At 41.3% G+C, this 23,593-nt stretch overlaps 2 protein-coding genes across 7 annotated transcripts in view; one reads left to right on the top strand and one right to left on the bottom strand.

Annotated features, from left to right (window-relative positions):
- The first annotated feature begins 3,067 nt into the window (after nt 1-3,067).
- GFM1 (G elongation factor mitochondrial 1) overlaps nt 3,068-23,593 on the top strand; it is a 27,179-nt gene continuing 6,653 nt past the window's right edge. For 5 of the 6 annotated variants that reach the window (XR_013957417.1, XR_013957418.1, XR_013957419.1 and 2 more), the window contains exons 1-14: nt 3,068-3,153; nt 3,754-3,906; nt 4,597-4,729; nt 4,948-5,152; nt 5,914-6,030; nt 6,606-6,756; nt 10,799-10,953; nt 11,964-12,048; nt 13,120-13,257; nt 13,978-14,079; nt 14,711-14,767; nt 15,179-15,316; nt 16,268-16,350; nt 22,608-22,770. Coding sequence is in view for 2 of the 6 variants with exons in the window: in XM_080623196.1 (XP_080479322.1) it covers nt 3,082-3,153; nt 3,754-3,906; nt 4,597-4,729; nt 4,948-5,152; nt 5,914-6,030; nt 6,606-6,756; nt 10,799-10,953; nt 11,964-12,048; nt 13,120-13,257; nt 13,978-14,079; nt 14,711-14,767; nt 15,179-15,316; nt 16,268-16,350; nt 22,608-22,770 (1,752 nt within the window). In the remaining 4 variants the exon portion in view is untranslated. The remainder of the gene's footprint in view (nt 3,154-3,753; nt 3,907-4,596; nt 4,730-4,947; nt 5,153-5,913; nt 6,031-6,605; nt 6,757-10,798; nt 10,954-11,963; nt 12,049-13,119; nt 13,258-13,977; nt 14,080-14,710; nt 14,768-15,178; nt 15,317-16,267; nt 16,351-22,607; nt 22,771-23,593) is intronic. The other variant, XM_080623197.1, reaches the window with a different exon arrangement.
- LXN (latexin) lies at nt 16,559-21,893 on the bottom strand (the record flags this gene model as incomplete). The annotated part of the gene is made up of 6 exons (XM_080623225.1): nt 16,559-16,699; nt 17,655-17,717; nt 19,685-19,821; nt 20,439-20,613; nt 21,208-21,270; nt 21,765-21,893. 6 exons carry the CDS (start codon nt 21,891-21,893, stop codon nt 16,559-16,561), a joined length of 708 nt encoding a protein of 235 aa, XP_080479351.1.

The following is a 23,593-nucleotide window of genomic DNA, read 5'->3' as shown; positions in this document are numbered from 1 at the left end:
ATTGCTTTCATTCTCCATTTGAATGGAGTTTCTTCAGAGAAGATAACGGTGCTGCATTGCTTATGTTCGTATAAGTATATACATATATATGACCAATCTCTGTTTTTTTGTTTTAGTAAGTATTAGTGTGCCTTACTACTCCGATCTTTTGACAACTGAATGTTCTTTAAAACTTCAGATCCTTGATAAAACCATCCAGTTTCAGTAAATTAAAAACATAACAATTTTCCACTTAAAAGCACTTTAATGGGTTATCACTAATTCTGTTTAAAAATTAAAAAATGCTTTGATTTGCAAATTTTTTCTGCTACATCTGTAACAGTCTCAGGCTTCTGATTAAGCCTGCAACTATTAAGTAATGCAAGTATTTTTTCCCCACACTCTTAACTTACACAGAAAGTAAATTCTCCTTTTATTTCGTGTGGCTGAAATAATTACTGATTTTTCTAGGTGATATAGCAATTTGAATGCACTATGGCCACTGTATCTACCTATCTACATATCTGTCTTTAAAATCATACTGCAATCTTTTATAGAATCCCCAGATTTACCCTGCTTTAGCATGAAATGAAATAGTAAATTAACAAATACTTAAAATAAATTTTATCAGTTTTAGTTTTATCAGTGTTCTTATGTTTGTAAGCTGCATTTGCATCTCTTCTGTGCCTAGACTGTTGGTTTTGTGTTTCTGATCCTTTGTATATTTCCTTTGGGGGTGGCCCATTATTTTTAATTCTTGAAGATTCTCTGTAGTAGCTTTTAATTATCCTGTAATAATACTGCTGTGGCCTAAAACACAGCTGTAACTACTAGTTATTGACCAGAAAAAATGTGTGAGAAACTGGTTGAGCTGGCAGTAAATTTAACTGAATAATGAATGATTACACTATTTCTTCTCTCCTGAAAAGCTAAAAGAGCCCTGAATACTGGGCTGAGATGAAACATGTTTGTATTCTTGTGTGTCCTGTTTTAGCAAATGTTGGATGATCTTAAATCTAACACTTCATCTCATGCTGGTATTGGTTGGTTAAGGAGTCTAATGTTCTAGAGAAAAGCAAACTGTGTGACTGAGGACAGGTCTTTGTATCACAAATGTTGAGTTCGTATGCTGTTTTATCACACAGAATTGATCCCCATGCTGTATCACAAATAATTTCTGTAGACTATAATGTTATAGCATCAGCATATATTTCAAGGCTAAAACATTATAGCCTTAAAAAGGCACTATTTGTATGAAAAAAGATGTTTTGTAAGTTAATCTTTGTTTGGCCAAAAAGCAAATGGCCTCTAAATCATATTTAATCTTTCTGCAGATTCTGTGGATTATTTAATTCTATGCTTATTAATGTGCAAATAATCAAAAATACTTCTATTGAACTCTGCCAAGTGCAAGACAGTTGTTTATTTGCTTGTTTAATGCAATAGTCTCTTCCTATTATTAGAGCAAACACTAGTGACAATAAATCTCTGCTGTTGAACCACTCCACATGTGGGCAAGGTAAGAGGGTGGTAAGGAGATAGTAGCAACTCCTGATGGAAAGACGAGCTGGAACTGTATGTAACAAAGTTGCACCTGCCAGAACCCTGAATCTTTTACTCTCCTTCAAAAGTAAGAGTACACCCGTATGCCCTGATCTTCTGTACACTGAAGACGACATTGATTTTGCAATTAATGTCATTGAGAATGTGAGGCCGTGGAGGCATTTTCCATGTATGTCACTTAAACTTCCCAGTGAAAAACAGTCAAAACCTTGTTACTGTTGTAACTTCAGAACAAATCTTTAGTTTGGGAGCTGCTGCTATTTAACAGAAAAAGAGTGTTCATCTTACAAGTTACTTTTTTTTTTTTTCCTATGCTTTACTGAGGTTAAAAATACCCAACCACCTGCCACATACATATAATCAACAAAACCAGTACATACTTCAGTTTTAAAATTATAGTGGAAGGAATCTGAACTTACAGGTTACTTTGTTATACAAGCCAGTCTTCTAAAATGTAATGCAAAAGAAGCTGTTCTATATAGAAACATCAGAAACTGTAATTAATAAAATTATTTATTTATGGTTATTGTTTGGTTTACTCTACACCACAATGTTGACTAGTGCATTTTTTATTTTGGCTTGCTTAAGAGCATTCTTACGTATGACACCAGTAACAATGCAATGAGGTAAAGTGTGCTGCTCTCTTTCCAGAGGGGGAAAGGTGCATTTACCACACAAAAAGCATGGTGCTAGGAGGAAACAGATGGGGGAAGCATTTGCGTGGGGGGTGGCCAGGCTGGGTCTCTGCTTCAGACCTGCTCCTGGAGTGGTCTTTGGTGTCAAAGACCAGCTGTGCTTGGTGTAATCCTCAGCACTGGGCATTTACTTTTTTGTAGTTGAGAATATAGGTGCACGAATCTCAGCATGCCATCCATTCTACCAACCACCATGGACATGCTCTTACCTGATTCTAAATTCTCTATTATTGTGGTATTTATAGAGAGAGGTCATGCAGAGGACACCTGGTGTATCGGTAGTGCTGACTTAACTGAAATTTGGCTATTGTAATGCAACGGTCACAATGTTACAAGCTGGTACCTGGGCTCCAACCTCCATCCTCCTACCTGTCATGAGTGTATTTTCCTTTCGCTTGAGTGCTGCCACACAGCTGTTCTGATGAGGAGTCCAGCTCTTGAGGTGTCTCTAATTAGTGATGCCTGTGAAGGGTAGCCCTGTGCTCAATACTTGCCTGCATCATGTTGATTTGGTTTGGTGGAGTCAGCTAACCTTAATCTGCAGTTACAGCACTGCTCTGATGACTCTGTGTCTTCAAATATCGCCTTCGGTGAGCTTAAACTCTAATCCCTGTGTCCAGGTCGTTAATTAAAGGAGTGACTGGGGTCAGTCACAACAAATCATCAGGGCCTGGCCCAGCACGAGTCTCCTCCGCCCCTTCCCCCCACAGCTTCAGTCGCTCTGACGATATCCGGTCTCGCTGCATCTTCCCCGAGTTTCTCGCCCCCTGCTGCCACCGGCCCCGCTCCGCATGCGCGGAGCCCCGGAAGCGGTGTGGGGCGACTTCGGCGGTGGACGGGAGCCATGCTGCGGGCGCTGGGGACGGGCCTGGCTCGGGGGCACCTGAAGAAGCAGCAACGGCGGCGGCGGCAGCAGGTACCGGCCGCGGCCATTTAGTGAGGGGCTGCAGCGGCATGGGCCGGGCTGGGACGGGACAGTACGGGCGCCCTGCGGAGGAGGCCAGGGGACGCGGCAACTCGGGGCCCGGCGAAGCCTGCGAGGGCCGATCCCGCACGCGGGCTTGGGGACGAGGGGACTGTGAGAGGCCGGACACAGTTGTCGGTGTTCGGGCGCGCCCGCCTACCCTGTTACTGCGGCGGCGGGAGAGGAGCTGGGGTGAAGACATGGTGACGGGAAGAGAACAGACCTGTTCGAAAGCACCGTATCAGCCGCAGGAAAGCGTGCATTGGGTCGGTCAGAGGAACAGGAGGAGGAACAGAGAAGTCGAGAATATAAAGTGGGATTTGAAACACGGGACTTGGCGTGAAGGGGTCAGCTGGGTTTTTTCGAGTATAGTGTGGAGCTTAGAGGTGGCTCTGTGGGAACTTGGAAAGGCTGTTTTGCTCCAAATGACCCATTGATCGTAGATTGACCAGAAGCCATACAAAGGCAGTTGACTGAAAGTTTATTTGTTGACGCAGTGGTCTGTGTTCAATCTGCTCCTAGCTAAACCAGCAACATTCTCTTGTCTTTCAGTTTCTCCTGAGCTCCTGTAGGCACTGTTCTTCAGGATTCCTTCCCAATGAGAGGATCCGGAACATTGGGATCTCAGCCCACATTGACTCAGGGAAGACGACATTAACAGAGAGGATTCTTTTCTATACGGGCAGGATTGCACAGATGCATGAGGTCGGTTTTCAGAGGACTCCAGAGACACTCTGCCTGGGCCGAGTGTGCTGGATGTTGTAGTGTTGCTCTGACTCATTTGTCAGCACGGTGTGAGGGAGCTACGCTTGGTGGGCCCTTCGAGGCTCTTCTGGCAAAGCTGAGAATGAATCCTAAAAGTCTGCTGGTTTCCCTGATACCCCTTTAAAAATAACGGGAGGGCAAGGGGATAAAAAAAAATCCCTCTTTTACTGCAATGTCCTCCCTCTTTCAGAATGCTTCAAATCTTATTTCAAGACTTCCTACTCCTTTACCATCTCCATGGTAATTATATGATTGAAGATATGTGTTTCTTTTGATGTAGCCAAAGATGACTGTGAGAAACAGTGCATAGTGAGGTAATTTTTAGCTTCAGATATGTTACTGTGTTAAATTCACAGTAAAGCGTAATTTCTCACAGACTCCTGATTAGTTTTTTCAGGAATGGACCTCATAAGAGGCAAATACATTAAAGTTGCAGATGAAGCTGAAAAAAAAGACTTGCTCGTAGTTCAAGAACTGCTGGCACATCTGCTTTTCTTCACTGCGTGAAAGATGATGCTCAGTATAGAAAGGATCACTCTTGCATGTGCAAAATTATTGGTAAACTCTTGGACTGAATTTCTTCCACCCACTTTTTTTTTTAGTATTTTATTTTTGTTATTATTCCCTAAGGTGAAAGGTAAGGATGGAGTTGGAGCTGTCATGGATTCAATGGAGCTAGAGCGACAGCGTGGAATCACGATTCAGTCTGCAGCAACATACACGATGTGGAAAGATATCAACATCAACATCATAGACACACCTGGTAAGGGCAGTTCTGAATGTGTTGGCATTGCTGTTCCTTCATGTATGCATAGAACATGGTGCTGTCTTTGTGGTCAGTAGTCGCTCAAGCTGAGCTAATGTGACTCTGTACAGCTGCAGAATGATTCTTTTGGCTGTTGCTCTTTTCTGCTTGTATGAGAAAACAGTTTCTCATTATCTTTTCTCATCTGTGAATAACGGGTATTTTTTATTGTTCAGGGCATGTGGACTTCACAATTGAAGTGGAGAGATCTTTGCGAGTTCTTGATGGAGCTATTCTGGTTCTCTGTGCTGTTGGAGGAGTTCAGTGCCAGACAATAACAGTGAACAGGCAAATGAAACGTTACAACGTGCCATTTTTAACATTCATCAACAAACTGGACAGACAGGGCTCTAGTCCAGCCAGAGCAGTACAACAGTTGAGGTATTTATAATTTAAAATTATTTGTTAAATAAATCTGAAGTATTCACGTAGCAGGTTAAGGAAGAATATTAAAAAGGGATTTTTTTAGATCCGTAGTTGCCATCTAGAGGGTAATACCTGATTTGAGATGAAATCTTAATCTGATCTGTAAAATGTCTCAATTTTCCCAAAAAAACCAAATGTTAATGTCAGCCTGAGCTTGCCGTGGCCGAAATTTGGGGGTTTGGTATTTGTTATTTTGATGGAACTATATTTGGAGCCACTTTGAAAATGGCTTTTTAATTTTTCCCTAGATCCTGGTAATAAATGTGCTGCAGCTTACAGCAGGGAGATGACATGGGGTCGGATGGTTTCTAGTTCAAATAACAGAAGTCCTGCTTGCTCCTTACCTGCAGTCTCTCTGTGCCTAATTTGATCTGTGGGATCAAATGAGATAGGTGCATTAATATGTATTAAGGGAGAAGCAACTCCCATAATCAGGTAATTTATCTGAAACCAGTTTGCATGGCCTTTTTTCCCATGAAAGTCACTTAGTATATCTGCTAAGATATAGAGGGCTGGCTGTCACTCAGGTTAAAATGCAACTGGACATTTTTCATCAGTATTGGTAGATTTTTGGAACTGTCCAAAGGAGAAAAGAGAGTGATTTTGTAGGAGCAATATATTGTTCGAAGACCATCTGGAACACATAATATAGAAACTATTCTTTTTTGTTTGTTTGTTTTTCCCTTGATCTAATTTATATTTGTTCACTTTTTCAGATCCAAGTTAAAACACAACGCAGCTTTTGTTCAGATTCCAATTGGGCTGGAGGGAAACTTTAAAGGAATTATAGATCTCATTGAAGAAAAAGCTATATATTTTGATGGTGAGCTTGGGTAAGTTTTGAAACTTGCATATTTCTTAGCTAGAACTAGCATTTTTTGCAACTACCTACAGTTTCTCTTCAGAGATAAAAAAGCCTGCTCTTTGGGAAGTTAGGGATGTGGCTTGTGGTAGTGCTGAGGTATGGCCTTTCAGCTCTCCAGGTTATGGCAAAATGATTCTGCAGGGTCGGGTTAGTGATGGGCAGTGGCAGCATGAATTGTGTGCTAACTGAAGGAGTGTGAAGGGGTGGTAGCCACACTTGGCAGCCTGAGAAATAGCAGGCTTGCTTTGTAACGGAAAGTGATAACATGGGTTTGGTCTGAGCTTTCTGGGATGAAGATAAGATGTGGGTGAGGTTGTTGAACAGGTTACCCTGCATCCCTGCAAACTCCTACTATGAGTGGGAAGAAACCTGCTAAAGCATTGAAGATAACATGTTGATATTATGTGATTTCTTACCCCTCCCCCATTATCCATGTCAAGAATGAATTTTCTTGGTCAGGCAGGTCATCACAATGATTAGTGACTGAAAGGTTGATTCATGCGGTATTCCTTTAAAGTGGTTATGCTATTTATGTGTATATAGCCAGAATCTTCGGTATGATGAAATTCCGGCTGAATTTAGAGCTGAGGCTGCAGAGAGACGTCGGGAATTGATTGAATGCGTTGCTAACTCAGATGATCAGCTTGGGGAGCTGTTTTTGGAAGAGAAGATTCCTACACCTGCTGAGTTAAAGGTATCTTGTGGTGGTTCTTCCTGTAACACTGTTACCTCACTGTCTTCTGTCCCTATCCTCTTCCCTTTCTCATCCCCCAATAAGAAAGTTCTTGAAGTCTTGAAGAAATTATTTTTGCTTGAGTTCTCTGGTGTGAGTGTCACCTCCCAGAGGTGGACGGCCACTTCACTCCCTGTTGAGGGCCCATTCCAGATTTTTTTCTTGATTTTTCACTGGGAGGTCTGAGCTGGTGTGTGCCCTTCAGAGGCCAGCAAATGGCTCAAAGATACAGCTAATAATTCTGTCATTCTGTTGCCTTCCTGTGTTACAGCTTGATGGTTTTGACTTGCTTCATGTCCCACACCAAGTCAGTTGTTGAGATGCTGTAAGTTGTCTTTGTGCCTAGGAAATCCTGCCTTGTTTTATATTTGCATTGATTACGTTCATTGTAAGTGAAGAGAGCTGTACATTAGAAGGAAACTGGAATGATTTGAGGTGGAAATGCTGGGAGGAAATAAATCTAGGACAAAATACAATTTTCAAAAAAAGGAGAGTTGCATTTCTTGAAAGTGGGAGGAAATTGGGACATGATTAATTTTATGAAATACTTCAGATATGAAGTGGCAGACATGCCAACAAAAAGGGATGCTCACAGAGGTAATGAATAGCATAGTTTTCCGAATATCAGATGGCTGTAGACTGAAAGTTACTTGTTCTTATGACAGTTTGATGTCACTGTTTCCTCAAGAGCATGTCCATGTAGTAAAAGGTGGCAGGAAGCCTTGGAAGGTCAGCTGTGGTTACAGAGTCTTTGTGGAAGCCCTGCCACTGTTCAATCCAGAATGAGATCTGTTGTGCAGTTCCAGGGAGGCTGGACAGCAGGCTAACGTGTGTTCCTTTGCTTAGGCTGTTCTGTGTCAGACTTGGCAATCTGCACATACTGTTGCAGATCATTACGTGTGATGGCGTGTGATGGCAGCCTCTTCTTTAGGGAGTATCGTTGACTAATGATGCCTCTTGAGCTACTGCAGTATTCGCTTTAGGCAGGACAGGTGCAAAGCTTGGCTATCCCAGCATGAGCGTAAGAGAGCCTGCGCTGCATGTGGGCCTGCTTCTACTGAGCCGTGAGCATAAAGTTAACCTGAGGACATGTACCCTTAGAGAAGAAGTGCTAAGCTGTTTTGCATTCGCTTCTCAGCCCCATGGGGTGGATATGTAACTCAGGACAGTGACCTGTGGCTGTTGACATGCAGCAGTTGGCTGGGCTTTGTGTCTTGGCACATGGTAGTTCAGGGGAACCATACCAAAGGCTGGATCTAAACATGGTTGGTTTTTCCTCTTAATGCACCCTTGGTATGGGGATTTGTGTGATGCAGCTTGCTGTTTGCCACCACCTCTTGCTAGTGTTGGAACTTAAGCAGTAATCTTCTAGTGCTCGCTGTTAATTGTTATTAGTCAAAAACTGTAACTGCTGCAGGAAAGCAGTTGCTGATGTGATTAAATGAAAAAGTGAGGTCTGAAGAGCCTTGCAGGCAGATGGCTTTTTGTAAGGGAGCTGCTGTTGAAGATGGAACAGCTTGTCTTTGAGCAGTGATGTTGCACGGAGTCTCCCTGGAGCCTGCCTGACGTTGCACTTTCCACCTCTTTTTGCTTTTCTTTGCCTGCAGCTGGGAGCTAGAGAAGACAAGCTGAATTGAGACATAAACATTATAAGCATGAGCTGTTTCTCTGAGTGGAGTGTGCTAGGCCAGCTGAGTTTTAGTCAGATGTGATCACTGAGGTTGCTACTTTAAAAAATAGCTTTGAAATGTAAGTCCTCTTCTAAATATCTGGCTTGTTAGCAGTGCCTGATTGCCTCTGTGGTTGTCCTTTCCCTGTTAGGGTTTGCAGGGCTTGCTTGCTTGGAAGTTGCCTGCTCTCTCTGTTGGTGTATAGAGGACTGGCAGACCCTGAAAGCTGACGAGTGTTGCAAGTCCTCTAAGGTTTGATTATCTGAATCTTCCTGACCTCTGAATTCTGATTTCTTTTTAACTTTGCTACAAATGTTGGGTTTGGAGGTGTTTTGGTTGGGGTTATTTTTCAATTGGTTTAGCTGACCTACTGGTGATTAAAGTCTCAGGAAGAATATACAGGAATCTGTGTATCCCAACTTGGCTTGAGACAAAAGCACAAGGTTTTTTTTAAAAGTACCAAGAAAACATATCTCTTACTGATAATCAGACATTTAGTTATTCCATTAATTAAATATTACTTTATGAAGCCTGAGCTATTCCTGTTACGAAGCAGCTCTTCTCTACTTTGATAAAGACAGAAATGTAATAGCAATTAGAGAGACCTGTAAGGATCTGTCCTTCACCTGGCAGAGGGAGTGGTACTGGTGTGAATACACCGTATTGCTGTAAGAGGTGAGAGATTTTTAGCAAGAAGCTGTTTTTAATAGCTCCTGCTGGAGAGGAAATCTGTTACCAAGACAAATTTGTCTATTCAGCATGCCTCTGCTTCCCAGTTCTGAAAGCCAATTAATTATAGCTCTAATGGCTGTAGTATTGCAGATGCAGGTTAATTTGTACTAATATGTCCCTGAAGATGGATTTTCTTTCAGTGGCCAGCAGCCAAGTTTCCATTGAAAATATCTTTTTGTGGAAATGATGCTAAGTATCACTGCTGGATGCCACAGTCATAGCATATGATGTTTGCTGAAGATCAGCTGCTTAAGCATCATCTAATTTGCTGCTCTCCATAATGCTGCACTTAAGGAACTGATGTGCCCCAGGTACTCAGTGGGGCACTCAGTGACTATAATCTTTATGTGAAAATAAGATTACTTTTTTCCCCAAGGTAATTGATGAGGACAAATTACAGTCATGTTGCTTTGTTTGAAAACATGTGGCCTAATAAAAACACCAGGCCTCAGCACAGCCATATTTCCAATGCTCTAGGGAACAGACATGGGCAAGATGAGCAGAATTGATGATGTAGGATTTTTACCTTGTATTTTTGTGAAGTCATTACCTCAACAAATTTAAGGAACCACTGTTTTCTCTGTTAATTATGAAGATAGCTTAGCCATCTGTCTTTGGGTACTTTAAATAACTCCCAGGTTAGATTATGTGGTTAACTTGCTCTATCAAGGATAATTCATTTCTTTTAGCTTATCAAAGATGATAGGAGCTGCTTTTGGTTGGAGTGAAGGCCTCGGTAAGCACAGGGAGATGGCATCCTCTAGTGGCAGGGAGAGGTGGGACAGAAGTGGCAATCTCTGTTTCAGTAATTAATTCCGTGGTGGGGCAGATAGCTTCTGTCCACCTCTATGGAAGACATCTACGATCACTGTTACAGAAGCTGGTGGTTCTCAGTTATACTTTGCAACATTGTGTAATGCTTTGGTGAGAGGTGCCGAATAACCATGAGATTACCATGCAGTTTATCTTGCTCAGTTTGCCAGGATGTACTGTTTCCCAAGACCCTTAGTGCAACTTCAGCAGGTTTGTAAATGAATGTGAAGAGGTTCTTCAGTTATACTTTTAAAACATCCTTCATAAAAAAAGTGATGATTCATTGAACATGGCACTTACCAAAATATCACTTCCCTACCCAACTGCCTCTTTCAGAAGAGTTTTCCATAGTTTAAAGAACTATGGAGATACTGAAGCATCTCCTTTTACTTTCACAAATTTAAACATGTATTGTTCCTGACATTAACTAAACATTGGGAATGAGGCATCCAAAACAGAAATAAGGAACCCTGACTTTACCAGCAGAGAATCAAGAAACTTTTTCTGAGTATTTGGAGGTTATCCTGGTATTTATCTTAGGCATTTTCATTTTTAAGTTGGATTTAAGATGAAGGAAAAAGAAAATCTCACTGAATTCTCTAGAATTCTGGTGAGCAAGTTTTATGGGAAGCACTGTGTAGGGGTTGTACAGGAGACTGTGTGGGAGTGGGCGCTTTACTCCAGGAGTAGAGATGACCACCAAAAAGACCATCTGACTGATGCTCGGTTGGTACTGCATCAGACTTCTGAAGTTGTTGGAGGAGAGTAAATACACTGGTATTTTCCAGCTTGCAATCAGAAGAGCAACACTGAAGAAGTCCTTTACCCCAGTGCTTGTGGGAAGTGCTTTAAAGAACAAAGGAGTACAGCCATTGCTGGATGCCGTCCTGGAGTACCTCCCCAATCCTTCCGAGGTTGAGAACTACGCTATCCTTAACAAGCAGTGAGTATAGTGGCGAGCATATGGAGGGGTCTTGCAGTCAGGCTTCAAAGCAGTGTAATGTGTAGCAGGAAATATTAACAATATCCATGATCATTTCCCATTTGTGTTAAGTAATGCCACCATAGTTTAGCACAAACTGCCAAAACTAAGGAAGCTCATCTCTCATTTGAGGGTTTATGCTGGCATTTTTAACACGTGTTAGTTGTTACATTTGAAAAATTATTTGATTAGGTAGTTAGAAATTAGTGGCAACCCTTAAACTCACGCTTACAGTAGAGGAGAGAGCACATGTGAAATGTGTAAAGAGCATTTTAGTCTTTGGATGTGTTAGTTAAAGTAGATGTATCTTCACAGTTAAATAGCATGAAACCCAACATTTGAGCCAGTAAATTGCCCTTAACATTTCAGTCTTAACTTAGAAGCAGCCATCAAGTCCTCGTAATGTGCTCGAATTGTTCAGACAATATAATCGTAGCTGAACAGAAATGGTGCTATAAATACAGTTTATGACTCCTCCCTGCTGCTGTGCCTCTCACTGCCCCTAATGTCTGCCTGCTGAAATAGACTGAACTTCACATGTGGTGCATTGTCAGGAGAGATACTGCAGTGTCTCTTTCTTCACTCTAAAACCAGACTTGCTAGTGAGTTGTGTCTGAGTGTATGATTAATTGCGTTCAGGGCAAAATAGTTGGATGATACGAAGCACTAGTGAAACTTGTCATAGTTTTGTCCTCCTTTTGGGGATCTTCTGCAGTTTCTCTGAGATACTTGGGATTGGACGAGATGATCTTTTGAGGTCCCTTCCAATCTCTAACATACTGTGATACTGTGATACTTTAGGAGCATATGGGAGCTGCATATGGAAGCTACATATGTCAGCATCTTTAGGCCTCTGTTATAAGCCTGTGGAACTGAAAGCCCTTGGGACTTGCTGGGGTAGGGCTTAGGTTTAGAGGACACTGCTATGTTTGCTTCATAATGTAAACTCCCTCTTCATCCCTGTTTTTAAGGGATTCTGAGGACAAAACCAAGTTCCTCTTGAACTCTGCTCGAGACGATTCCCAACCTTTTATAGGCCTTGCTTTTAAACTGGAGGTAAGCTGTTATCATTTTCCTTCCTAATGCAGCAAACCCAGTAGAGAAGCAAAGCATTTCCTGCAAGAGTTGATGTATGCAAGTTCTACTTGCAGCAAGATACTGATGGCTTGTCATTAATGCCTGGGAAATGCCTTTCATTTTAGGGGAAAAGCACACATTTAAAGCTTTGTATTTTCAGTGTGTCTATCTGTGCATGTGATGGCTTTTCCACTTGGCTGCTCTGTATACAGTAGAGCTAAACTGAAAGTTTCTGGAGAATGGATGTCCAGAGCATTACCTAGCTGATTTATTCAGTTGCTTGCAAGTTTTCCATGATACCAGGATCTGAGCTCTGTGGAGCAAAAGTTGTAATTGCATTGTGCTAACCTTGAAGGAGAAAGGAAGGTATTCAGATTCATTATTGGTGATTTCAGTAGAAAACAGAATGAGTCCAAAAAGATGGTCCTACCAAAACTTGTGTTTAAAAAAAAAAAAAAATCAGCTTATATTTACATTAAATTTTATTTTTTTTTAAAAACTGGTTTCAAGCATAAATTTCATTAATGTGTTGAACACTGCCAAGTTAGAAATTTTAAAATGGGTTATGTCCCTCAAATATTTAATGATTTTCTTAGTTAAAACCTGGAAATTTGGGGGGGTTGTGGGCTTATTTCACATACTTTCAGAGAAAATTCCTGTTTTTTTTGAAGTTGAAAACAATGGAATGCAAGAGAGTCAGAGGGGGAAAAGCACACAGTTTTAACCAAACAAGTTGTTTGCTGCCTAAAGAGTAGCAGTTCAGATTTTGTATGGACAGGGCTGGCCAGATTGGTAGGTAGCATAAGCCTCTGCTGGGAAGGTCTAGGAGTGGTAAAGTTGGTGAAGTGAAGAAAATTGCCAGGAGATGCCAAGTTCCATTCCAGAGCTAAGGGAAAGCTGAGACTATGTCAAAAAAAGTTTCATTTACATATCTAGTATGTAAATTCAAAACACAAACATTTAGTCAGTCAGCGCAGATGATGCTTTGAATAGTAGTAGCTTTGTCTCCCAAAATGATTATATCTGACTTGTAATGAATTTTTATTCCAGGCTGGACGTTTTGGGCAGTTAACCTATATTCGAGCATATCAAGGGATGCTGCGGAAATCCGATTATATATATAACACTAGGACTGGGAAGAGAGTGCGCGTACAGAGACTTGTCCGTATGCATTCGGACAACATGGAGGTGAGAGTGAGAGGTACAATCCGCATGAGTGGCCTTTTGAGCTGCTCTCGCCAAGCGAGCTGATTCCCTTTCAGCTATTTCTGAATGATGTGATATGCGAGAGCTCTGCTTTTGTTGTTAATTCATACTTGCCTCTAGCAAGAAACTGGAATGATTTCTAGTGTATTACTTCCACTGAAGTGGAAGAATCTTTGCCCAAGAAGCATTATGTCGTGGTTTAAGCCCAGGCCACATTAGCCACATTTAAGCCCCAACACATTATCAAATGGCTTTGAGGTGGTAGGTAACAAAAGCCAGCTGTGGTATTATCCTCATACTCCATACTTTTGGGAGAGGGGAAATTGGATTGGCAAAATACGCGCAAAAGTTTTCTTCCACATGAATACTGAATACAATTCTGAAACTAAAACAGCTGCAAATACCAGTCTTTCCTGTTTAGGATTCCTGAACTCTATAGGTGGGTCAGGACTGCCTGATGAAACGTAGTATGTTGCTTGCTTCACATCCTTAAACTAGAGTAAGCTAGCATCCAAGCTGAGGTCTCCTTTTTGTGCTTTGAATAAAAAGAGGTATTTACAGAGCATTTTATCAAACCTTCAATTTTCAAAGGAGCTTAACTTCAGACTTTTTAGCACATTATTTATGTATCTTCTTAAAACCAGGTGTAGGTTGTAAGATGCCTTTCAGTATTATCTAAATAGTAAACTTATCTTTCTTAAGGATGTAAATGAAGTTTATGCAGGAGACATATGTGCGCTGTTTGGAATAGATTGCGCTAGTGGGGATACATTCACTGATAAAACCAGTACTGACATTTCCATGGTGAGTATGCCTTTTCTTCTGTATGCCTCATGCATTGAAATCTGCCAGGATTTTGTCGTATGTAATTATTTATTCAGTTTAAATATTTTATGATGTATATACAACCACAAATACTTCTTCTGACTATTTGTTATACCTCATGGAGCCTGTGTGTATGGAAGTATGGTATGGGCAAGAGAGATACACACCTGTTTACTATGCGTGAAATCAAATATTATTTCAGTGTTAGCAAACTGTTAGAAGTGGATGTTGTTACTCAAAAGTATTAAGCTATGTATTTGTATATGTATTTAAATACATCAGTTTGGGTTGGGCTTTTTTTATTTATATATATTTACAAAATCTCACAGAAAGCAGACTTCTCACCAGTGTGAAATCCAGGGCATCTAGGAAATGGTGTTGGAAATACTGTGGCTGGCAGTACAGCATGCATTATGTTATAGCCTTGTAGTAATCCTCAGGAGAGTTACATAATTTTGTTACACTATGGTATTAGATACAGGGTAGATAATTGAAACAGTCATCCCTGTTTGTAAGCCTGGGTTCTTGTGACCAAACTGTTCTGGAGAAATTACATCAGCAAGTGTAGTGGAACTCAGTTGTATGATCTCTTCCTTTATGGCCATTGCAGGAATCAATCCACATCCCTGATCCTGTCATTTCAGTAGCTATGAAGCCTTCCAACAAGGTAGGAGGAGCCTATGAATCAACCTTCTTCTGACTGAGTTACCTTCCTTTACTGCTCTTATAATTTTATGCAGGTTAGCTGTTAAATATGGAACTGCAGACTAAAATGAGCAGTGTTTTCAAATGTTTTATCTGAAGTACTTAAGAATATATCATACAGGTAACGCAGCATGTGACTGCATTAGATGGTATCACTTAGCCATAAAGAAGGTGCATGTCTTTGACCTGTGTAAACATGGACTCCAAGTAGCTGGAAGGATAAATACAGTTATAAATGTGTGGCTGTGTTTCAGAAAATAACCTCATGAGAGTCAGAGTGATAAGCAGTTAATAGGAAAAATTTCAGGCCTTTTTGTGGTGCAACTTCTGGATATTGAGTTAATATTTTCTTGTGTGTGTGATTGTTTTTCAGAATGACTTTGATAAATTTTCAAAAGGCCTGAGCCGCTTTACAAAGGAAGATCCCACTTTCAGAACCCATTTTGATGATGAGAGCAAAGAGACCATTGTTTCTGGAATGGGGGAACTGCACTTGGAAATCTATGCCCAGGTAATATGGAAAGCAGATTCTATGGATTCTACTTTTGCTGGTTTTCCAGTCAAGAATTCTCCTTCCTTTCTGGCTGCGACTAGAATCTATCTGCAGATGGACTAACTGATGCCAGTCTTTATGCCTGATTTTGTAATTGGGTGCTTAAGCGCACATCGAGTTTACAAGATGTTTGGAGGTGTACAACTCCATTTACTTTAGTGTAATCAGGGTTATCCTGTGACAGCTATTTTGAGATCTTCCCAGCAGAAAGCACTAATTAATGTGAACAACGCTAGCTGCTTAGGGAAGAGCTTAACTTCCTAGTCAGCTTTTGAAGATTCTTCCTCTCCAGTGGTTCTATTTTGAAGGCTTGTAAACTATTTCAGTGAAACTTATGCCTGAAATATTTTTACTCTTTGATTCAAATCCATAAAAAATGTATTAAGCACTATGCTTTGCTTTAGCAGCCTTTGCTTATAATTAATGTTGGCAGTTTCCTACAGGAGAAATACTCTGTTTCTGTGGTTTTAAATGTATCATTCCTTAATAAGAAATTATGCAGGCAGGAGGGAATAGTGATTTATTTGTTTCTTTCAATCTGATGTCTGTATTTTAGTCTAACACAATAGATGTATCTGAAATGTTGACAGAATGAATTAAAAATGGATTTTGTCTTTAAAAACTTAAATTTGAGTAAAATAACTAATGCTGTTCCCTTTTCCTGTATATAAAGCTATAGGCCCTAAACAAGGCTGACTGCAAAATGACAGTTAATAATTTGTGATGTTAAAAAAAAAAAAAAAAACAAACCAAAAAAAAAACCACCAAGACCCCAAAAATCAGTCCAACCCCAAACCTAAAAACCTGGTTAACCCTGATTAAGTTTCTCATGTCAGAAAGATCTGTCAGTAAAATGATTTCCAATAAATTGTTCCACCTGAACAATTATGTATTTATTTTCCCCTGCAGCGAATGGAAAGGGAATATGGTTGCCCCTGCACCATGGGAAAGCCAAAAGTTGCCTTTAGGGAGAACATCTCTGCCCCTGTGCCGTAAGTATTCTTTCTGGTAACACAGCTTTTTTAAATATATTTTGATGCAGACTTTGATTATGTAGCAGGGAAACTGCCCTTTGAATTATCAGATCAAAGCACAATGTACAGGAAAAGTTTAGCTGAGGAAGAAGTCAAAGTCCTTAACTTCTTTGTATCTTGGTTGTGTATCCATCATCATCAACTTATTTGGCCTCCCTTCAAATGCTTATTGTAGCATTTGAGCTTCTTCCATTGTGGTATCAGGTGGTTCGTTATTCCAGTGCATGTTCGGCTGACGGCTCTCCCGTGTCACTTGAACACCATGCTGTGGGTGCCAGAGAACTGTCATTTGCCAGGGAATGATCTCCTGTGGGTAGAAAATAATACTGTAGAAAGTGATACTTTCTTTGAGCGATAACAAACAGGAATTGACTGCTGCAATACAACCATACCTGGGCTGAGTATAAGCAGTTGATCAAGCAACAGCACAGGGTAGGCACTGTAACACACAGTCCTGTGACCTGTCCAAATATCTGAAGGTCTCCTGCAAGTTTTCTTTCAGCCTGTGTTGTGCTCCATGCTGCCGCAACTACATTTTTCTTTCATCTCAGCAAGTTTTGCAGCTCGAGCATGTCTATGTTGGATTTCCCCTCTTACTGTTAGTGCTATTGCTCTTTTGGGACATTTGCCCTTCACTGAACAGAGCACAATGAAAAACCTGTGCTTTTATTCTGCAATGAGTTAGCTACTGCTTCTCTGGAATTTTTCTTCATAGAAAATTTAGGAACTAAAAGCGCTATAGGTACCTCGACTGAGAATGTAGTGGGGTAGCAAGCACTGGAGCTGTAAGTGGGAGTGAGATCTCTGATTATTATCAGTGGATGATTTATTACAGGAGGCTGCACAATTGGGAACTTCTCCTTCAAGTTTTTCTGTATTTCTCTTATGAAAACACTTGCTCAGAACTCAAAATTACGATGGAGAATAGCATACAATGTAAATGCTGTTTTGGGAACCAAAGTTTCTGCTGCTTTCTTCCATGAACTGCTGGGTTAGATGATGCCTCTCTATACTGGTCCAGCACTGCTGTCCTCTAGCATAGAAGCACTCTTTAGCTCCGGCTGGAATGCAGCTAAGCAGTCCTGGATGCAGGCAGCTGCTGCTTCCCTTTATCTCTGGCCAGTCTGGCAATAGTACCTCCCAGGAGGAGAGAGCTGTGAATGACCAGTATATTGGAACTTCCGGCATTCCCAAGAAGGCCCAGAAATAGCTGAAAATTACTGTCTGCTCTGAAAAGGTCTTTTTAGAAATGAAGACTTTACCTGGGACACCATTTCGTGAAGTAGAATCATGTAGTCAAATTCAAGATACTCATCACTTCTTTTCTGGAAAGACAAGATGAAAAGGGCTGAATGAGGGGCTTCCCCTTGCCTTAAAAAAAGTGACTCAGTTCTCTTTGAAATACATCAGAGAATTTTTATGATAACCAAATGAAACAAATAAAGTAAATGGAGCTTAGTCACTATAACAAAACTAAAAGATACTGTTTTCTATTTCTGTGATCTCAGAAATTGCACTGGAGAGACTGAATGTGGAACCTGTGCTAATTCCTCCCTTAAAGAAGCTAGATTTATCTCAGCTTCAGGAACTCATTTGGGAAGGCAACTCCTGATTCTACAAGATGTCAGTTTAACCCAAATACTACTAAATAAAATTGTCAATAGGATAAGACTTGGAATACACTCCAGAGGCTTTACAGGTTACCAGTGATTGTGTGAGCAACAGTGCATGCACTGGCCACTGGAACATACTCTTTACATATCTGTTGTTCAGGGAAAACAAAAGGAACAAAATTATTGAAGAGAAATGGCAGCTAGTTTAGTTTAAGATTCTTACATCTGCCTTATACTTAAATTCATCTGGTTTGTTAAAGAGGGTTTTTTTAATCTTGCTCATGCACAGCCCTGCAGCATCTGTGAACTGCTCTAAAATAGCCATCAGAGGGAGCAAAGCCTTAAACAGTGCTCCCAGAATGAGTTTCTGCATTTCTTTCATCCTCAGAATTTCATGGGAATTCACTGGCTGTTCCGAGTGGCAGAACATTTGAGCTCTAGAAGTCTGTTCTGAAGAATCCTGATCTCTACTGGGTGTTCTTAAATATGAAACCCTTCTTCTTTACCCTGGCTTGCATACTAAATTTCCTTGAATTTTAAGTTGGCCATCCCTTTAGGAGTTGTTCTTAACTTACAGTATATGTTCTCCAAATAGAGAAGAATGGGCAGAATCTACCATTAAATTCTATTAATTTAAAAACAAACCCCAAACATGCTCTAACAATAGCTTTTCTGAAAGCAAGTTGCTTTATTAGTTAAGCCTGTTCCTGGAAAGATGTTTCCAAGGCCTGTTGATAGTGGCAGCTAGTGACTGACTTAATTTGAACAGCTACAGTGAGATTTTCCAGTTATTTTTATTGCTTAGCTTAGGGCAGATCCAGATGTGCTCAAGATAAACACTTCACTTGTAACCACTCAGAAATAAGTGAAAACACAAAATATTTTGCTCTGAAGTATCCTAACCCTAGTAACTCTAACCCTAACCCTCCCCCCCCCCCCGCCCAAATACTTACAAATTAGTAAGTTTGGAGAGAACAAAGTAAACCAGCTAATAATGAGGGCGGAATTACATCAATACTTTCTTTCTTGATTAACATTTTGTGGTGAACTAGCAAATGGATGGAGACTGCAGGAGTGCAAACAGAAGCACTGTTGCTATTTGTCTAGACACAGCTATTGTAGAGACATCAAGCAGTATTACTGTGACTGATTGCTAGATCATGGTGTAGATCAAGATATAAGGGACAGTATTCCAATGCATCTTACGCAGATGCAAGAACACTGTCAGATTGGCCTACATTAAAGATGGAAGGCAGAAAAGTAATATAAAACTGTAATCAATGTGATGACCTTAAAGTGGAGAGTCAATTTTCTTAACTGAGTAAGCGTAAAATGCTGCTCTTGCCAAGAAAACATGGCTTCTATAAGCAAAAATTATGAAGAGGAGTGATCTAAATAAACACTGAAGAACTTATGATTTGTTAGATGGAAGGATTAGGTCAAACAAAAACTAAACTAGGTGTTCCTGCTCCGGCAGGGGGATTGGACTAGATGATCTTTTGAGGTCCCTTCCAATCTCTAGCATACTGTGATACTGTAAACACTGGCTTAAAAATGTAACTTAACTTCTGGATCTGGTTCATCTGAGGTGTCTTGCTTAACAGCTGTAATCCAGTACATGCCACAACTCCTTAGCTTGTAGATGGTATTTTTCTTGCAGGGCATTGATGACAACTTACCACTTGCTTCACATGTTTAATTTGGGCAAGTTGGAACTTAGTGTTCTCAGTCGAGTTCTGCCATATCACATAGCCAGAGGCAACCCATGCTAGCAGCCGGATGGGCTCCATTTCTGGGGATGTGTTGCCGTGGTTGTCTGGCAAACAAAATGAATAACAAAGCAAAGTTCACGTAGTTGCAGACATTAACAGAACCTTATCACCTAATAGTTAGGTTTGGTGCTAAAGTCACTTAGGTTCCTCACTGAGTGTCACAGATCTTCCTTATAATTGTGGAAGAGCTGCTGCATCACTGCTGTGTTTTTCTCCCACTTCTTTCTCTTAATATACATTCTATCAGGTCTTCAAGGCAGCGGTTGCTCTAAAGTAAGAGCAGACCATAGTACTACAGCGGGGGTGTCTGATGTACTATGCCAAGGACAGGCACAAGCAGTAAGCAGTACGCTGGTAAAGGAAGAGGTGACAATAGCAGGTGATTTTCAAGAGAAGTCACATGTAAATCATATAGAGGTTGTGGATTTCATAAATGATGAATAAAACTACTAGTGTTGTGATTAACACATCACTGTGAATAAGAGAAGTGAGTCAGCATGTGTTCAGAGTAGGGCTAATGGCCCGATCTACCTCAGCTCTGGCTTTTGTAGTAGAGGTCTCATAGGGATCATGGACCACTACCAGCTGAGCTCAGGTTTGCTTCTGGTCATGGAGATGTTGCCTTAAAAACTTCCTTCTTGCCCAAACCCCTTCTTTGTACCTGGTATGTTTTCTGCCACAAGCTCTTTTTCCAGGCTCTTGATTCGATTGTAGAATATGTTATCTGCTTCATCTGTGTTCTTAAGTTCTCCTTCAATTGTGAATTGCACATCTGGAGCAATGTTTTTGTTGCCCAGATGATGAAGAACCTCAGCAGTGCATTTAACAGTACTGTCCTGTTACAGAGTTAATTATGTGTATTAATATTTGATTAAATAGACGTATAATATTCGTAATTTGTAGTTCTAAAATTTTTGTTTTCTTTATGTAGTTGCCGTTTTTCTCTATGTCTGGCCCATACAGATTTGCTGATTATCCAAGAAAAGGTTAAATTCATAGTATTTCCATGAATATACTGTAAGGGCAGTTTTCTTTCTGCAGTGACAGAAAGGGCAGTGGTTGTGGTGCAAAAGAATGTTACTTGGGCTCTTCAGGTGGAGTAATGGGTTCAAATAACTGCAGTTTTCAACTGAATGACACTGAAATGTCCCTGTGCTCCCTCAAGCGTTTTCTTGTGTTACAGTAGTAGGTACCAGATGTTCAGGGCTTTTAAGGTGAAAGAAATGGGGGTTCCGTTATGGTAAAATTTAGGTTTTTTTTTTTCCTGATTTGCAGTATAGAAAAATCTGAAGCATGCTGTCAAGTATTATTAACTGGTGTGTACACTGGCCTCATCTAGGATAAGCAGCATAAACCGATGCATTTTTATTGCGTGCCAGTAGTGCCAACTTCTGCCCACAGAATGTGTTAATTAAATAATGTGAACTCACTTTGTCAAGGACATCTTCTAACACCATTTCCAGATAGTACTTATGCCCAACACCATCGATGTCCTAAATATGAAAAACATTAAGAACATTTATTTTGTGAAATGACTTTGCATTGTGTAAAATATTCTAGTTACTGTGAAACGCTGCAATGGTGTGATTCTCTACAGGGCCCATACAGAGCTAGGATATTCTTCTAGTTTTTCCTGCCATGTTAAGATCACTTGTTTAATATGCACCTGATTAGTACCTCTTCATCCATCTCTAGTCTTGTATACTACGTATATGTCCAGTATTTGGGCTCGCTGTGTCTTTCTGTCCAATAATGTGCAGCTTGGCTTAATACTGAAGAAAGTTTTAACTGGGTTCTTTATATTAAGCCTGTGTGTGCCGTTGCTTTCCCGAGGCAGCCTTGCCTTCCTCGCAGCCTGCCAGTCAGCCCCTCCGAGGCGATAAGCAATGCCGCTGCCCGCCTTCGGGAGGCAGATAACCTGCCAGCCGCCCTCTTAGAGCTCCGGCCCGGCGCCGCGGTCTGCCCCGGCTCTTCCCCCGGCTCTCACCTGCCTGCGGCCGCTGCGAACTGCCCGCAGCGCCAGGCCGCGCCCGGGGCTCCCCCGTCGGTAGCTGAGGTAGCAGGCTGCCAGCGCCGCCGCCCGGGTGGCGGAGTGGTGGCTCGGCGGCAGCTCCATGGCGAACGGGAACCGCTTCCTCCTCCCGCAGGAAGCGACCAGGGCGGAGCGGGGCCGCCCCGCCGGCTGCGGCGCCCGTCCCCGCGGCGCTTCGGAGTGGAGCGAGGCCGGGCCGGGTTTGCCCGAGTCTGGCCTCTGCCCTGCTGCGCTGGGCGCTGCGAGGAGCATCCGTGACACACGGGGGTTGTTCCACCGCTCAGGCACCGGACCGAGTGCTCACGGGTGGAACCGGTGGGACCGCGGGCAGATGTTCTGGAGAGGATTCACATCCCTCCAGGTTCGCTTAAAAATGGGTTACCAGTTCGTGTTCACAAGTTTTTTCCCTGATTATCTCCTTGTCAGCGTCTGTGCTGCTTAGCATCAAAGTACTTTGTGGGTGGAAACTGTAGGTATGTGCAGAAACAGCAATAAGAATCTTGTTACTCAAGTCAACAAAAAGCACACGCCTATTAGCGTTGCTTGCTGAGGCTGTGTTTTGTTGGATTTAACTCACCGAAATCTCTCAGCTTTCCTGCTTGCAAGATGAGTCCTGGTGCTCCCTCTTTGGGCATTAAATATCCTCAAGCTGTTGTTTCATCTGCTGTTGTACGGTGTTTAGCCATTTTGTTTACACAGAACCAAACAGAATAAAGCAAAATGAAGAATGGGAACTTCTGTTTTTTTCTGTAGAAAACTGTGGTTTGTGTAATAAACAAAACATGGTTTTGTTCTTAGGTTTGAGTACACGCACAAGAAACAGACCGGTGGAGCAGGCCAGTATGGCAAAGTTATAGGTGTGCTTGAGCCCCTGAATCCGGAGGACTACACAAAAGTAGAGTTTGAAGACAGAACCATTGGCACAAATATTCCAAAACAATTCGTGCCTGCTATTGAAAAGGTACAAAATATTTGTGTGTGTATATCATATAAAAAATACTGGTTGTTTTCCTGCTATACAGTCCGCATTTACTGTGACTGCCTTGCCCAAGGCAAGGCAGCTTTTCCCATTACTTCAGTGGAAGCAGAATCACATTTGTGTGGTTTTCCTTCATTTCTGACATTCCTAGGTTTTCCACTTAATTTAGAAGCTGCTGTTTGTTTTCTTTGGTGGTGTGTGCTTGCTCTATTTCCACAGCAGTGCCTCCATACAGAAGGTAGGCTTTCCTGTCTCGCAGTCAAACAAGCCTCCTGTGGAATCTGCTTTTTAATGGCCCCCTTCTGCTTTTGATTGTGGCCACATGATTCTTATTGCTAACCCCAAAATATGTAACTTTTTTTTGTGACTTCTCTGAGGCCAGCTATGTAGGAAACTATAATTAAGCTCGATTTCCTGCATGAATTACCAAATATTCTTTCTCTTTTCTCTCTTCTGCAGCCTTCCTCTCTGTCTCTCTGAAACTGTATAATTTACCACGTCCTAATTTAAGTAGTACCTACCATGATCCTTGAATTCTTACAATAATGGATTCACCCAAAATAATTCCTTCATTGCTACATGATGCAACACTTAAAGATTTTTGCCAAATACTGGAAAAAGCCTGCAGTCTTAAAAGATTGTTGTTCTTTAGTTAAGTGGTTAGAGTAGTTCTTTCCACAAAGAGCATTCTTTTAGGTTTTGATCGTACAGTCCCTTATCAAAGCAAGGTTTTGAGTTGAGACCTTTCCTTTTCTTGTCCTTAGCTTGTTACGTGATTTCTGCTTTTTAAAAAGAGCAATATTGA

This window comes from Psittacula echo (assembly GCF_963264785.1).
Source record: "Psittacula echo genome assembly, chromosome: 7".
NCBI lineage: Eukaryota > Metazoa > Chordata > Aves > Psittaciformes > Psittacidae > Psittacula > Psittacula echo.
This window is presented reverse-complemented; position numbering and strand designations above follow the sequence as displayed.